This window comes from Symphodus melops (assembly GCF_947650265.1).
Source record: "Symphodus melops genome assembly, chromosome: 10".
Classification (NCBI taxonomy): domain Eukaryota; kingdom Metazoa; phylum Chordata; class Actinopteri; order Labriformes; family Labridae; genus Symphodus; species Symphodus melops.
Window position 1 is genome coordinate 22,566,292 of NC_136700.1, and position 13,763 is coordinate 22,580,054.

Consider the following 13,763-nt stretch of genomic DNA (forward strand, 5'->3'; position numbering starts at 1 on the left):
GCAGATTATAAATGTCATCCCCCCTCCGCCTGCATGCTACCCTACCCTTACCCTATCGTTCATCAATATTTGCTGTAGGCGTTCACAAATCGGCTCACCCCGACTTCTTGCAAACATTATATTAGAAGGCCGGCTGGAAAAATTGGGATAAAGTCGTGGGAAACACATTTGCCTCTTTGCGTTCACACAGCTCATCCCAAAAATGTTTGGACATTCGACTTAAAGATGTACAAATCAGTATTTCTTCTATAATGCTGCATAGTCATGGCCAAGCACACGTTTGAACAGCTGCAGTGATCAAGGACTTCAATTGAAGGCAAGTTTATTTATAGATCATCACTCAGACACAAACCAACTCAAAGTGCTGCACACTGTTAAAAAACAGAACATTAAGAACATCATGAAGCACAAATGAGACATTAAAATAAAAAAATAAAAAATATATAAGCCAAACAACTTCTGATCATGTCTTCTCTGGAGGTTGCTTTCTGACACTCAAAATATTAAAGACGTCTCATTAAATGAACTCCTCAGTTGTTTGTGTAGAGCCACAAACCTTAAGGATTTCCTTATTGAACCTCAAACTCTTGACACTTGTATTTTACCCTGCGCATTGTTCCATTCACAGAGTTCTTGAAAGTTAAGCACCTTGAAAGTGTTGTATACGAACAACACTTCTGTTTAAAACAAAACAGAAGCCTTCTTAATTCAACTCAGTCAAAGTAAACACTATCATAAAATGAGACATGATATGAGCTGTGAAGCTACACTGTTTGCCTCTAGCTTTCCATCTAGAGGTTAAATGTAAATTCTTGTCTTAGAATGTAGAAGGCCTGAAGCAGAAATCCAAATCAGAAACCTTCAAACATGCAGCACACAGAGCAACTCTCTGCACCCACTCAGCTGCAACACATATGAATTTTAAATGACAGTTATATCATGTTGTGCCACACACACACACACACACACACACACACACACACACACACACACACACACACACACACACACACACACACACACACACACACACACACACACACACACACACACTCGCAGTCTTTTGTGTGTGTGTAATCTTTGACATGAAAGCTGTCTATCTCCTGCCTGTCATGTTTCTGTTGCAGTGTGTTCAGCCCTGAACGACTGTTGAGCATAAACTACCTCCCACAGAGCTCGGCCTTTGACACAAACATGCTAACACACATGACTGAGCGGGCCCACACTGCACGCTATGCATGCTAACTATATTTATATATGATTGTAGCCTTCCTTCAGTATCTCACTAGTATCTATGCATTAGCCTTTTCACACTTGCAAATAAATTCCCTACAAATTACCTGAATCTTTTGAAGCAATTTTCCACCCTGAATTTACTCAGTTTATTCTCTGCCTTTTTTCCCCTAGTAAAATAAAAAGAGGAGACTGCTTCATTATGTTTTCTGCTCGCCAAAAGTCCCCTGTATGTTCTTCTCCGCTGTTTATAGAATGTCAAACTACATGTAGCCTTGGTTTAAAGGTAACATTTGTTGTTTGTCAAACGTTACCCATAGGATTTCATGGCGTCCTTTTTCACACCATGTCTCCCTTCTGACTGACAGGAAAAGGCTCCTGCTCTCAGTGTGCGGAAGAGCAACTCAGGAATATTTCAGGGACAGACAGTTCTGAAAATATTTAGCAATTATTAGGAGTGCTTTTGTGAAAAAAAACGCTTAGGTTTCCTTCTTTCAAGAAAAAATGAGGGTATTTATCTTCCTCAAACCTGGGCCATTTTTCTTACATATTCAAGGGTCTAAATGACGGAGAATGCAAAGAAGTGAAGCCAGTGAGCATAATTAGCAGAACATTTTACCTCTAAGTCTTAAAAACAAGCTTAAAGGGATTTCAAAGCATGTCCCTCCACAGTTGTTTGAATGAAAATGGTTTCATCAAGGGTGCAGTTTCAACTTTGTTTTACGTCTTTATACTCCTTTATACTCCCAAGTCTGATATCCAGTCCATCCTTCTTCCTCTTCTTCCTCCATTCATAGAAGAAAGACATGGAGGTGCTGCGGGGCTACTTATCACTTCACCAGGCTGGAGAAAACCTCACCCTGAAGTGGACGCCGAACAAGCTCATCAACGGCACGCTGGGAGACTGTGACTTGGAGAAGAGGTAAACAAAACAGGCTCCCATACATCTATAGACAATCTCACCCTTTCAGATGCATGTAAGGGTATATAAGAACTTGGCCTCTCTTCAAGTTTTTATGTGTGACTAGTGGGTTGAGTCTGTTTTGGAAAAGTTTCAGTGTATTGACTTAGTTTGACAAATCTGCTTGACGTTTTGACGTAACAAAGATTGTGTTGAAATTAATTAACAATTTGTAACACTGGAGAGACACAATACCACATACTAACTTATTGATTGACGCAGCAGTACACCGACCATTATGTTGCGTGATGTAAAAACACTGTTTTTGTGAATGGAGTCTGATGGCTTTAATGAGGGCGAGTTAAAAAGAAGTTAATGTCGACTTAACAAAAAGGTCTGCTGTGTTGTTGCTTCTCTGACAACAACACAGCAGCCAGCATGTTTGATCACAGTGCAAAACGGTTTGTTTTTGTTTTGGCCAGAGAAGTAGGCGGTTTTATGGCCCCCCCACATGGCCATTTTGGACCCCCGGATGATGTAGAAACATGGAAAAAATAGGATGAATAATATTAGAAAGATGAAGAGAGGTTAGAATGCAGAAAGATTTTAAGACAGATGCAGAGCTGGTTAAACACTGAAGCTTCAGTGTCTGTGAGAGGGTGGCACTATGACATAGTGCCACCCTCTCACAGTTACATCACATACATTTGCACTGTATGACAAAACATATGTTTTAGTAAAGTGCCTTGGATCAAAAACACCTGCATATCCTCTCATAACTCTTCGAATGATTTGTAATAGGGTTTTTAATCACAGCACATTTTGTTTTTTTACCATCAGTATCTACTGGGATTACGCACTGACCGTCCCTCTGCGCCAGATAGTCTGCATCCACTGTCACCAACGACGTAAGTACACTGCTACCAATAGCATCCTGAAATTGATCAACAAGTGATTATATGATATTCTTATTTTTTTCCTCTTCTCATCATAACAGCTGATTGTGGTGGCACGCTTGTTCTGGTCAGTCAGGATGGGATCCAGCGGCCGCCCCTTCTTTTCCCCCCTGGTGGTCACCTTCTGGCTTTCCTCTCATGTCTGGAAACTGGGCTTTTACCACGGGGTCAGCTGGAGCCCCCCCTCTGGTCCCAGAAAGGAAAGGTAGGTCTACATGTATGGTGTCGACACTGAAGGATAGATTTAGATGAAGGCCTTAAGTAAAAGAGTCAGACATGTAGATTATCTGTGTTCAATCAGATTATGAGCATTTGAAACATTCTTTGTAGTAACAAAATAGACATAAAATTGTATCTATGATACTATACACTACAATAAGTTACAAAATAAAATGTCAGGAGGAAGCCTTTTCTGAGATGCTCATGTGTGTTCTGCAGGGAAAAGTGTTTCCTAAACTGAGGAAGAGGAACAGCAGTGCCCGGCTCATCGACCAGGACAGGAGCAGTGAGGAGGAGACAGCAGCGGACTACGTGTTCCGTATTGTTTACCCTGGATACCGATATGACGCCAGTGAGTAACACTTTTCCATTGCACACTCAATGAGCATTTGGGCACAACAAAAATCGAATCTTCCAATCCATTCTGAAAGACACGTTTTGTATAACTGCTTGGATTTTGTCTTCCATGAGGTGTTTAAAAGTGTGCGTGAAGTCTGGTGTTTTTTTCCCAACAATTCCTTGGGCCTGCAGGGTGGCTCTGCTCTAACTGTGTTCTCTGTCGTCCCACTGGTGCACACAGTCACCATAAACTACCACCACACCACGGGCAGCCGCGCTCCGTCGCTGGACGACGACGAGGAAGAGGAAGATAGGCTCCATGCAATGATCTCAATGATCTGCTCGCGGAACCTCACAGACCCTAATGTCATGAAAGGTTTTTATCACCTTAACACACCCACCCTACCCCCCTACCCCCCTACCCCAGCCACCCACCTTCTCCTGGGAACTCACCCTGGCTTCAGATGTCCTCCTTGCCTCCCACTCTGTCGCCCCTTTCCTGTCAGGCCCCTGACTGCCTCCCCCCTCCCAACCCGTCCTCCCCAGCTTGGTCTGGCTGTGTGTGTGCTATCTGAGGCCGATCCCAACAGTGTGGAGCGTTGACGTTGACAATGGTTGATCAACACAAAACTGAAAAACAACCTTATTTAAGTTGTTTTTTGGTGGCATGATTCCCCTTCTTCATGAATGATTTCAAAAGGCGGTGTTGGCAAAACTTTTAAACTTCTTGTCTGAAGTCCATAACTAAGGAGACGAGAGGACTTACAAACTGTTTTGGATTTTTTTTCATTCTCACTTGCCTATCAAGGCTTTCACACTGTTATAAAAAATATGATACATGTAGCATGGTATATGAGCATAGCACACATTTCCTGCTTGTGACGACACCCTTTTTGCTTTCAGTTACTGTAAACAGCTGTTGAAAGTAGCTGGATGTTTAATCAGGCAAAATTACATTTTGGTCTTCAGAAAATTTGTCACAGATATTGTGAGACTTCCAGTAAATGTCACAGCAGCTGCTGAAACACTCCTCTGATACCCATCCTGCTTAACACTAATCTCCTCTGTCTCTTTTCTGTCCCAATGCTCAAACACAGATTATGCTCGGCAGGGATCTTTATACACTGACGATAAACAGATTTAATGTTACAGAGAGAGTGACTGCACCCTCGTCACCTGGTCTGATACACAAAACTTCCCCGTGGCTTCTTGTTTACGCCAAGGCCTTACATGCTGTCTTGAATTCTGGGATCTGCAGTGCTGACGGCCTTAAAGAGACGTGAACTGGCTTAGCATGACTCAGCACTGTTGGGGTTACGCTGCGGAGGCAAAGAAGTGCTTTGATGATTTGCTTGGTTTTCTGCACACCTTTTGATTTAATCAACTCTGTTTCCTCCTTTTGTCCTTTCATTTCTCACTTGCAACATGCTTGACAGTTTTTGCATGGGACAGTTGCACCTTTTTACTTTGTTTTTGTTTTTTAAGAGAACGACTATGTGCTTCTGCATATTTGTGATGGGAAATTCTCTCTCACAGTCTCCACCTCTGTTCCTTTCGATTCTCTCTCTCTCTCTCTCTCTCTCTCTCTCTCTCTCTCTCTCTCTCTCTCTCTCTCTCTCTCTCTCTCTCTCTCTCTCATCTCTCTCTGAGTTCCTCAGTTGTTTCTCCTCTTGTTTGTGCAGTCGTTTGCTGCGATGCTTTTCACTGTAATTCTTCACTAACCCCCCCCCCACACACACACACACACACACACACACCCCCACCAACACCCTCCCCTCTCCTGTCTCTTGGCCCCCTTCCTTACCCCTCTCATTACGGTCCTGTGGGGTTCCGCAGTAGTAGAGACGTGGAGTCCTTGTGTGAGCAGTCAAAAACACTTGTTGATCACGTCTAGTCATAAAGTAAAGAGGGGGCCACATGGCGGTCTCGCCCCAGCAGCATTTTTTCTGTTCGCTTTTTTGTTTTTAATATTTTTTGCTTTGGGGGGAAATTATTGACCAAAGCGCAGCTTCATATTTATGACAGGTCATCAGCTCCAACCTGAAGAATTAAGGTGAAGAGCACTTATTTGATGTTGAAGTTTTATGATTTTTTCCTCCCCTTTGTGTGCCTTTTTAACTGGTGTGGTAGTTTTCGCTCTGTGTGAGAATATGAGATTTTGGTGTCATGTTCTAGCTTTTTTGCATCCTGCATGGCCTGAGCGTCTGTCTCCTCCTCTTTTTCCTTCACTGCCTCTCTTCTTCCTCTTCCACCTCCTGTCTCCTGTTTGTCTAAGGTGTCCCTGAGCTCTGCTGTCTCCTCTGCCTCCCCTCTGGATGAGCTGAAACCTGCATGGCTTCCCAGCATCCTCTCTGCCTGTCTTTCCCACGGCACCTCCCCCTCCCTCTCCACTTTTGGTGTCCTCTCTTCTTGGCTTGCTTTTCCAGCTCTCACATGTAACATGAGTGTAGAACTTTCCATCCATCTCCTCATCTCTTAATGTCTTGAAGAAGAATACATGAAAAGATGTATTTATGGTTGAGCTGAGGGACCGATGTCATAATATGTAAGAACAGAGAACACAGCCAGGGTGAAGCTGATGAAACAACAAATGTAGCTCGTGAAAACACCGGCGTTTATTTAGTCTCAGAGCACTGATTCTCTGTCTTCTTACTTGTGCACTTCTCTCTGGTTTTTAGACCATGGGGACATGATGGAGATGCAGGGTTTTGGAGGCAGCCCGTCGTCGTGGCAACAGGCTGAAGTCACAACTCACGACCTTCTGTGCCAGTCGTGCTCCACAGCAGGCAGTAACTTGTCGTTTGACCTCCAGTCTGGCTGCACCTGCATACATGACACGTTAGACATTCACACGTAAGGCCTCATTACAAACGTATTCACCTGTGAAAAAGAGCTGTGATGTATCTTATCAGGATCGACATTTTTAATCTAAAGTCAAAGGTGATCAATGTGTTAAAATCAGGGCATAACATGAAAAGCCAACTGTGGCTTACGACAGAATAAAAACTCTGAATTTCGGGATGGTTCACTGAATCTTCTCTGCAATTAAGGAGGTATGCTTTTGGATTCTTGAAAGGTTTTTAAAGTTTTTGTCACTCAAACACCTGACAGTTTGTAATGTGAAGGTGATATTTATCAACGTTATTTGAAAACAAATTGAAGAAGATCATGCCTTTTTTCAGTGTTTGCCCTCTTGTAAATAACAACAAAAAGAACCTGCATGACAGTACATGACAGTGTCATCGGCATAACATCATACTTATATTATAATTGTACGATCAAGTGGTGTAGAGAGTGTACCTTTAGAGGCTTTCTTTGTTATGAGGAATAAAAAATGACTGGTATACCACTGGTGTTAGCATAGCATCGAAGTTGTGCTTTTTTATGGGCCAGTTGAATCAGAAACATTCGATTTTAAAGCTTCACTCTGCTGTGTGTATTTTATTGTATTGTATTGTATTGTGCAGCCCTATCTGCAGTTATCTCAGCAAATGAATATCAATCGAGGAATGATCTGTTAAAACTCTCATCGACTCTGGTCAATTCAATACAACCTGAAAACACATTTCTTTCTCATTAGACACCTTGTTATACTTTAATACAGAGCATAACATTGCACCTGGGAATTATTGTTGTGAATTATCAATGTGTAACTTAAATTGATCAATTAATCAACCAATCAAGCAATCATTATTTGTTTATTACCAATTCATAACGAGTGTTACATTGAGACACTTTACAAACTAGAGGGTTAAAGACCTTTCTTGGTGATAAGAAAAATAGGATGGGGGAGATGGGATAAGATTTCTCCTTTGAATTCCTCGCATTCCTGTTGTCCACACTTCGTTGCCGCTGAGGTGCAGGACACACAGACAGGGTATGAAGTTCAATTTAATACTGAGGGGATCCCACCAACATTCACATATACATGTAAATTCACTTTAAAGGAAACTGCTGAGAGTGTTGCTCTTGTCTAAGTAGCACTTTTCTGTGGAGTTCTTTAGAGTCTGAGACGTCATGAATCTGTTTGAGAAAATGCATGACTTTTACTTCGGCTTTCAGCCACATCGGTGATTTCTGTGTTTGAACAAAAACATTTAAAAAGCTTTTACAATCCGCAGTCACTTGGTAATGGTTGATTGCTTTTCTCTCCCACAGTGTTCCTCTGAAGATGCTCTGCCAGAACATGAAGAGGCAGATAGTGTCCAGAGCATTTTATGGCTGTAAGTGCATCATGTTTCACTGCACAGTGTTCAGTGCAGTCATTTTTAACATACAGTTCACTTTTAGAGAGAGAGAGAGCAGACAAGATTTTGATCTGTTTGCTTGAGTTTAACAATCCACCTGCTGAGAACAGAGGTGACATTTAACTCCCAGTTTAGAGAACATTTTTCAATTCAGTCGTCAAAACTCCCAACTTCATTTTTTCTTTTTTGCATTTTTGCATTGCATTTTTTGCGCCTTCATTATAAAGGGAAGGTAAGTGGATAGAGCCAGAAACCAGGCTCTAGTGAGAGAGAGTGAGCCCGGGCCGCCCGCGTGAGGACTATAGCCTCGATGCAGAGGGACACGCGCACAAACCACTGCACCGCCAGCGCCCCCCTAACTTAGTTTATAACAAACACTAACGGCTGGGGGAGTTTTATGTTCTGCGATTTGGAACATTTACTTAAAAAAATATCTGCCTAGACTTGACTTTACAAAGGCTAAATGTCCCTTATGTGTCTCTGTACATGTCTCACCTGTCCATCAGGGCTGGCCTACTGTCGTCATCTGTCCACTGTGCGGACTCACCTGTCAGCTCTGGTCAATCACAACATCGTCCCTCCTGACAGACCCTGCGAGGCATCTGGAGGTCTCAGCAAAGAGGTGTGGAGCAAGTACCAGAAAGACTGCAAGGTAGGTGGGGAGCAGAGAGGAGTGAACAGTTATGAACAGTCTACAAGAGCTTTTATTATAAGGTAGTGATAGACAAATTGCAAGATAACAAGGACCTTAATCTTCTGTAACCATCCGACACCACCAAAACCTCTTCATCAGCAGATCAGTGAATAATAAAGTTAAAAGTCAGGGAGAATGCTAAGTCATCATTGAGTCATCGCTGGTATTGGTAACCTGTACATATATAATGTTATTGATGCTGAGTTTGGGCTTTGCTGGCTTTAATTACAGTCACAATTTATGAAGGGGAAAAGGGCTGATGCAGCCTGTGAGGAAAGTTTCTTGAAAGAATAATGAGGAGCAAAAGATTTCCCACTGGACTTCAGAAAGTATGAGAGTTTGGCCCAATCACTCCCAGGGATTATGTGGAGTTTTAGTGTTTTCGTTTTAGTAATCAGATGATGTGCAGATCAAAAGGTAAATGGACTTGAGCTTTTATAGCTCTTTCTTACTCTTCTGACTGCTCAAAGTTATTTTATCCCTTTTCTTATTTACACAACGTTTGAGCAGGTGATGTGCTGAGTAATGAAAAGACAGAGTTGGTGAAGCAGCCTCAACAGACCTGTCTTTGTGTGAACAGTATATAGTCGGGGACATGAGTACAATATTAGAGGATTTGAATAAAAACTTCAGGTGCTGTGTTGCTCAATGGTCCACAGTTGTTTCAGGGTTTTTTGTGTTACTTTGACAATTTAGATTTTCAGAGTGGTTATTTGCCCTTTCCTGCATGTCCTCCTCTGCTCTCTCCTCCCAATATATCCTGTCTCTCTTCAGCTGTCCTATCCAATAAAGGCAAAATGGCAAAAAGAAGTATTTAGAATATATATATATATATATAATATTTAATGACCATCAAACGGTTTACTGAGTTTTTAACCCATTAGAAGCTTTTCTAACTTTTTAATTGAGTTAAAATGTTTCTATAATTCTGTCCTCTCTCCGTGACACACCTTCCTTCTCTGTAGGTGTGTATTCATTAAACGTCAGCGATCACGTTCTGGTCTCCTCCCCCCTCCACTCTGGTCTTCACTGTAATTACAGTTTAATGAGTTTCAGTGAGATGAGGTCTAGTACAGAGTGTAGTATGATACCATCACAGCTATTAAACTATCCACTGTAATCATTCACCAGCTCCAATACAGTCATCATTACTAATTAACCCTCTATTCATATCCGTGCCCTTTATCTTCTGCATGTCTTCCTCTGTACAGTTCCCAATCACTCTTCTTCTTCTTTCATTATTGATGCTCTTCCTCTAAGTCTCGTTCCTCTCACCATTCACAGCAAGTGTTGTCTTCCTGTCAACCTTTTTATTATTCTTTTGACTTATATTCCTAAAAACCTGTTTATCTGTGTGTAGAACTACAAGGAGCTGGAGCTGCTGCGGCTGGTGTATTATGGCGGAGTGCAGCACGACATCAGAAAGGAGGTTTGGCCTTTCCTGCTGGGACACTACAAGTTCGGCATGGGCAAAAAAGACATGAGCCAGGTACAAGACACGCACCTTAACATGTGCACAATCTTAATTTGTCCCTGAAGGGGAAGTGTCTGTAGATTATATCTGCTGGCAGGCGTGAAATAGGCTGATACTGCTGCAGTTTTATTTCCTTTGTGAAATACTCATTATCAAACTATGCTCACTTAAAGTTCTGTTTTTGTCACTGACAGGCTCAGATTATTTTTTGACCACCTTCATCACCATAAAACATAATTTGATCACTTGGGTTTTACGATCAAAGATTACGTTGCCTTGCAGCCTGTTCAAAGGATGCCTGCGGAGATGTGGGGCCTTTTAGTCATTAACATCCCATATACGTGACATTTGAGCCCTTTTAAAAACCAGAACAGAATTTCAGTTGAATTTATGAGAAACTTTGTCAATCTGTGCAGATTGATATGAAGATCAGTGAGCGCTACCAGCAGGTGATGCGGGAGTGGAAGGCCTGTGAGGTGATTGTCAAGCAGAGGGAGAAGGAGATGCAGTCGGCCATCTTTGCTAAGCTCTCCTCAGGCAGCAGCATCGACAGCCATGTCCTGAGGCTCGTTCACAGAGACTCAACGCTGAGCAACGAGGTGATCATCTCGACGAAACACAAAATCACCTCCATTCAGCAAACATCTAATTCCTTGTTAGATGAAGAATCACATCGAGCATTTGTTAATTTAGTCTCCTGCTGTTCACTGGTGTCATTAACATTGTAAATATGTGCATGATATATATAATCTAATGTTGCATTTCCTGAGATATGCACATTCCACTGTTCCAAAAACCATGTCTCTGCTTGACATATTTCCCCATAACACTGCTTTACATTTCAACTTCATCTGCAGTAAGAGGGTGAGTCGTTTGTTTTTACTTCAAATTAAAAATAGGAAGCCTTTACAAAAGTCTTAAAAGAAGGGGATTTTGACCTGATAAGCTCGATATTTCTCTTAAATGATTATTTAGCAGGATGACTAGTAGACCACCTAAGAACATTTATTTCTTATATGGGTTTATGATTTGCTTTTGGACCAAAAGATTCCATAGAAAAAGCAGATTGTTATTTCTGTTAAATGTAAAGCAGTGGAAATACTGCATGTATTGTATAAAAGCATTTGACTATCAACCATTGCATTCACCATTCTAACTTTTCTCATTTCGTCATACTGTACCTTCAGACCAGAGAGCAGTGTGTGAAAGTTAACCAAGTAAAGTCACCTTTTTGAAACCTCAGATTTGGTATTCCTCAAGGTTTAATCCAAGGGCACTCTGCTTTATAGTCAGTTTTCATGCGATCTTTATGCAACATGCTGAGCTCATACAGTATGTGCACCAGCTGAGTTCCTTATGAAGTCAGCAAAAATTATTTCTTCATACATAAGAAAATATTGATATATATAAATTCTGAAGGACGTTCTGGTGCCTGGTTGCTCCAACACTTTATTACGAAAGAGTTCAATAAAAGGGAGCGCCGATGGCGCAGCGGCAGCGCGCGCGCTCCCATGTATTGAGGCTACAGTCGGGGCGGGCGGGCGGCCCGGGCTCGCGTCCGACCCGTGGCGACTTTACCGCATGTCTCTCCGCTTTTCGACTCTATCCAGCACTAAATTCAAAGAAATCAAGTCCTAGAGGGGATAAATGATAAGTTCAGAAACAGAATAAACTTAGTATAACAGGAATGACATTATTGATATGACTAATACTACTGACAGTTCAGACACAGACCCAGAGTTTATGTGACCTCCAGGTGGTTACAACCTTAGATTTACTACACAACATGTATTGTATCACGGTAATATATACCTATATATCTATATATATATATACACATATATATCTATATCTATATATGTGTATATATGTGTATATATATAGATAGATATATGTGTGTGTATATATATATATATATTTATTTTTTTTGTCAGCGATCATGATTTATGATCTGTCTAATCAAAAAACATTTTAAGATTTATCCTTATTCAATGAAGTTATAAGAATGTCAAGAAGCATATAAAACTATGTAAAATAAAACTTTAGTACAAAGTAAAAAAAAACAACCTTAAACTAAATACAATCAAATTAATTTCAGAAGAACAATAGTTTAAAATGAAGGTGAACTTGGCTAAAAGCAAATCGACTCTTATACAGCTTAGTGTAGTAAAAATGAGATGTATGAAGAGTGTGTATTGGAGCTGTTGGTGTGATTTGTATTTCCATACAATTTATAATGCTCTGTGGTTAATGCTATTAACCTATTTGAGTTGTGTATGTAAAATCCCAAACCAAAAAGTTTAAGCTTAAGCATAAACTCTCTGTACATCAGCACATCAGTTTCAAGTTGCGTCATTCTTCAGGTGTTTATGTCCGTGGATGAGCCGGACGCAGGGAGCCAGGAGACCCCCAGTGGAGAGGACAGTACCCCTACCATGACCACCCTGGTTCCCCCAGCAGCCCTCCCGCAAGAGGAGCGCCCTCTGGTGGAGTTTGACTCCCCCGACTCGGGTCTTCCCTCCTCCAGAAACTACTCAGTGACCTCTGCTCATTCCCAGATCCTGTCCAGCATAGACGACGGGCAGAGCACGGAGGAGGAAGGGGGGGGCAGGGAGGAGGGCAGTACTCCAGATGTGCTGGGGGGGCGTCAGGAGTCTCTGACTGAGGACAAACTGTGTAGCCAGCTGGACAAACTGGTGACCGACGGAGCAACTGCAGAAGGGATCTTACCTTCACTCTCCTCGTATACCGTGAGTGAAAGGAAACATGACATCTCTTTACCCAAATGTCTGAGTTTTAATTCAAAGTACAAGCTGATGCTTCTCATTGCAAGCCCTGTAAATTAACTTTGATTGATCCATCTTTAATCTTCAATTTCAACAACAATGATGCCTTTGTGCAGATCGAGCTGTTGGACACAGTCGCTCTGAATCTCCACAGAATAGACAAAGATGTGCAACGCTGCGACCGCAACTATTATTACTTCACCACAGCCAACCTGGAGAAATTACGGAACATCATGTGCAGGTATGAGGAGGTGTTTCAAGATCCTTCACTGTGAGCCGTTTAATCACACTGTCATATATAACACATCCAGAAATAGAAATAGTAGAAATAGAGCTCTATTTGGTTTGCTCTGTAGAGTTTACTCTCTGGTTTCTCTCAATGAACCTCTGAGGACTGAAGCACATGTAGCAGAGCATCACAGGTCAGCCAGTACCAGGGCTTTTTAATGGAATTCATGTGACAAGTTGATGGTCGAGGTGGAGCTAAATTGGAGCAGTCAGTTTTTTTTTTTTTTTTATGTGATGAAATTATCACCAAGGTAACATGTCAGAAATGTAAAATAAAGCCTGTTGAGCTGAATGTGATTTCTTTGCTGTTCTGTGTCTCCTTCTCGCCTGCAGCTATGTGTGGGAGCATTTAGAGGTCGGCTACGTTCAGGGTATGTGCGACCTGCTTGCCCCGTTAATGGTCATCCTGGACGACGGTGAGAATAAAGAATCATCAGAACACCATATGTCTTATACTGTATCTCTTATAGCTATCCTGTAGCTTATCAGAACTGAAACAGGTTTGAATTATTTTAAAAAACAAACATAAGAGCAACCATGTATGGATTAAAGCATGAAGGTAAGGTTTAGATATTATATACAGAGACGATTATTTGTGGGGCATGGGGTTACATGTAAACGTCTTC

General features: G+C 41.6%; 1 protein-coding gene across 3 annotated transcripts in view; it reads left to right on the forward strand.

Moving 5' to 3' along the window:
• Positions 1–13,763, forward strand: part of sgsm2 (small G protein signaling modulator 2) — a 62,792-nt gene that overhangs the window by 45,366 nt on the left and 3,663 nt on the right. The window contains exons 8-20 of one of the 3 annotated variants that reach the window (XM_079354421.1): positions 2,031–2,155; positions 2,975–3,042; positions 3,132–3,295; positions 3,529–3,661; positions 3,890–4,024; positions 6,327–6,501; positions 7,807–7,871; positions 8,402–8,547; positions 9,950–10,078; positions 10,480–10,662; positions 12,427–12,813; positions 12,966–13,090; positions 13,471–13,553. In XM_079354421.1, the coding sequence (XP_079210547.1) occupies positions 2,031–2,155; positions 2,975–3,042; positions 3,132–3,295; positions 3,529–3,661; positions 3,890–4,024; positions 6,327–6,501; positions 7,807–7,871; positions 8,402–8,547; positions 9,950–10,078; positions 10,480–10,662; positions 12,427–12,813; positions 12,966–13,090; positions 13,471–13,553 (1,918 nt within the window). The remainder of the gene's footprint in view (positions 1–2,030; positions 2,156–2,974; positions 3,043–3,131; positions 3,296–3,528; positions 3,662–3,889; positions 4,025–6,326; positions 6,502–7,806; positions 7,872–8,401; positions 8,548–9,949; positions 10,079–10,479; positions 10,663–12,426; positions 12,814–12,965; positions 13,091–13,470; positions 13,554–13,763) is intronic. The other 2 variants (XM_079354423.1, XM_079354422.1) reach the window with 2 other exon arrangements.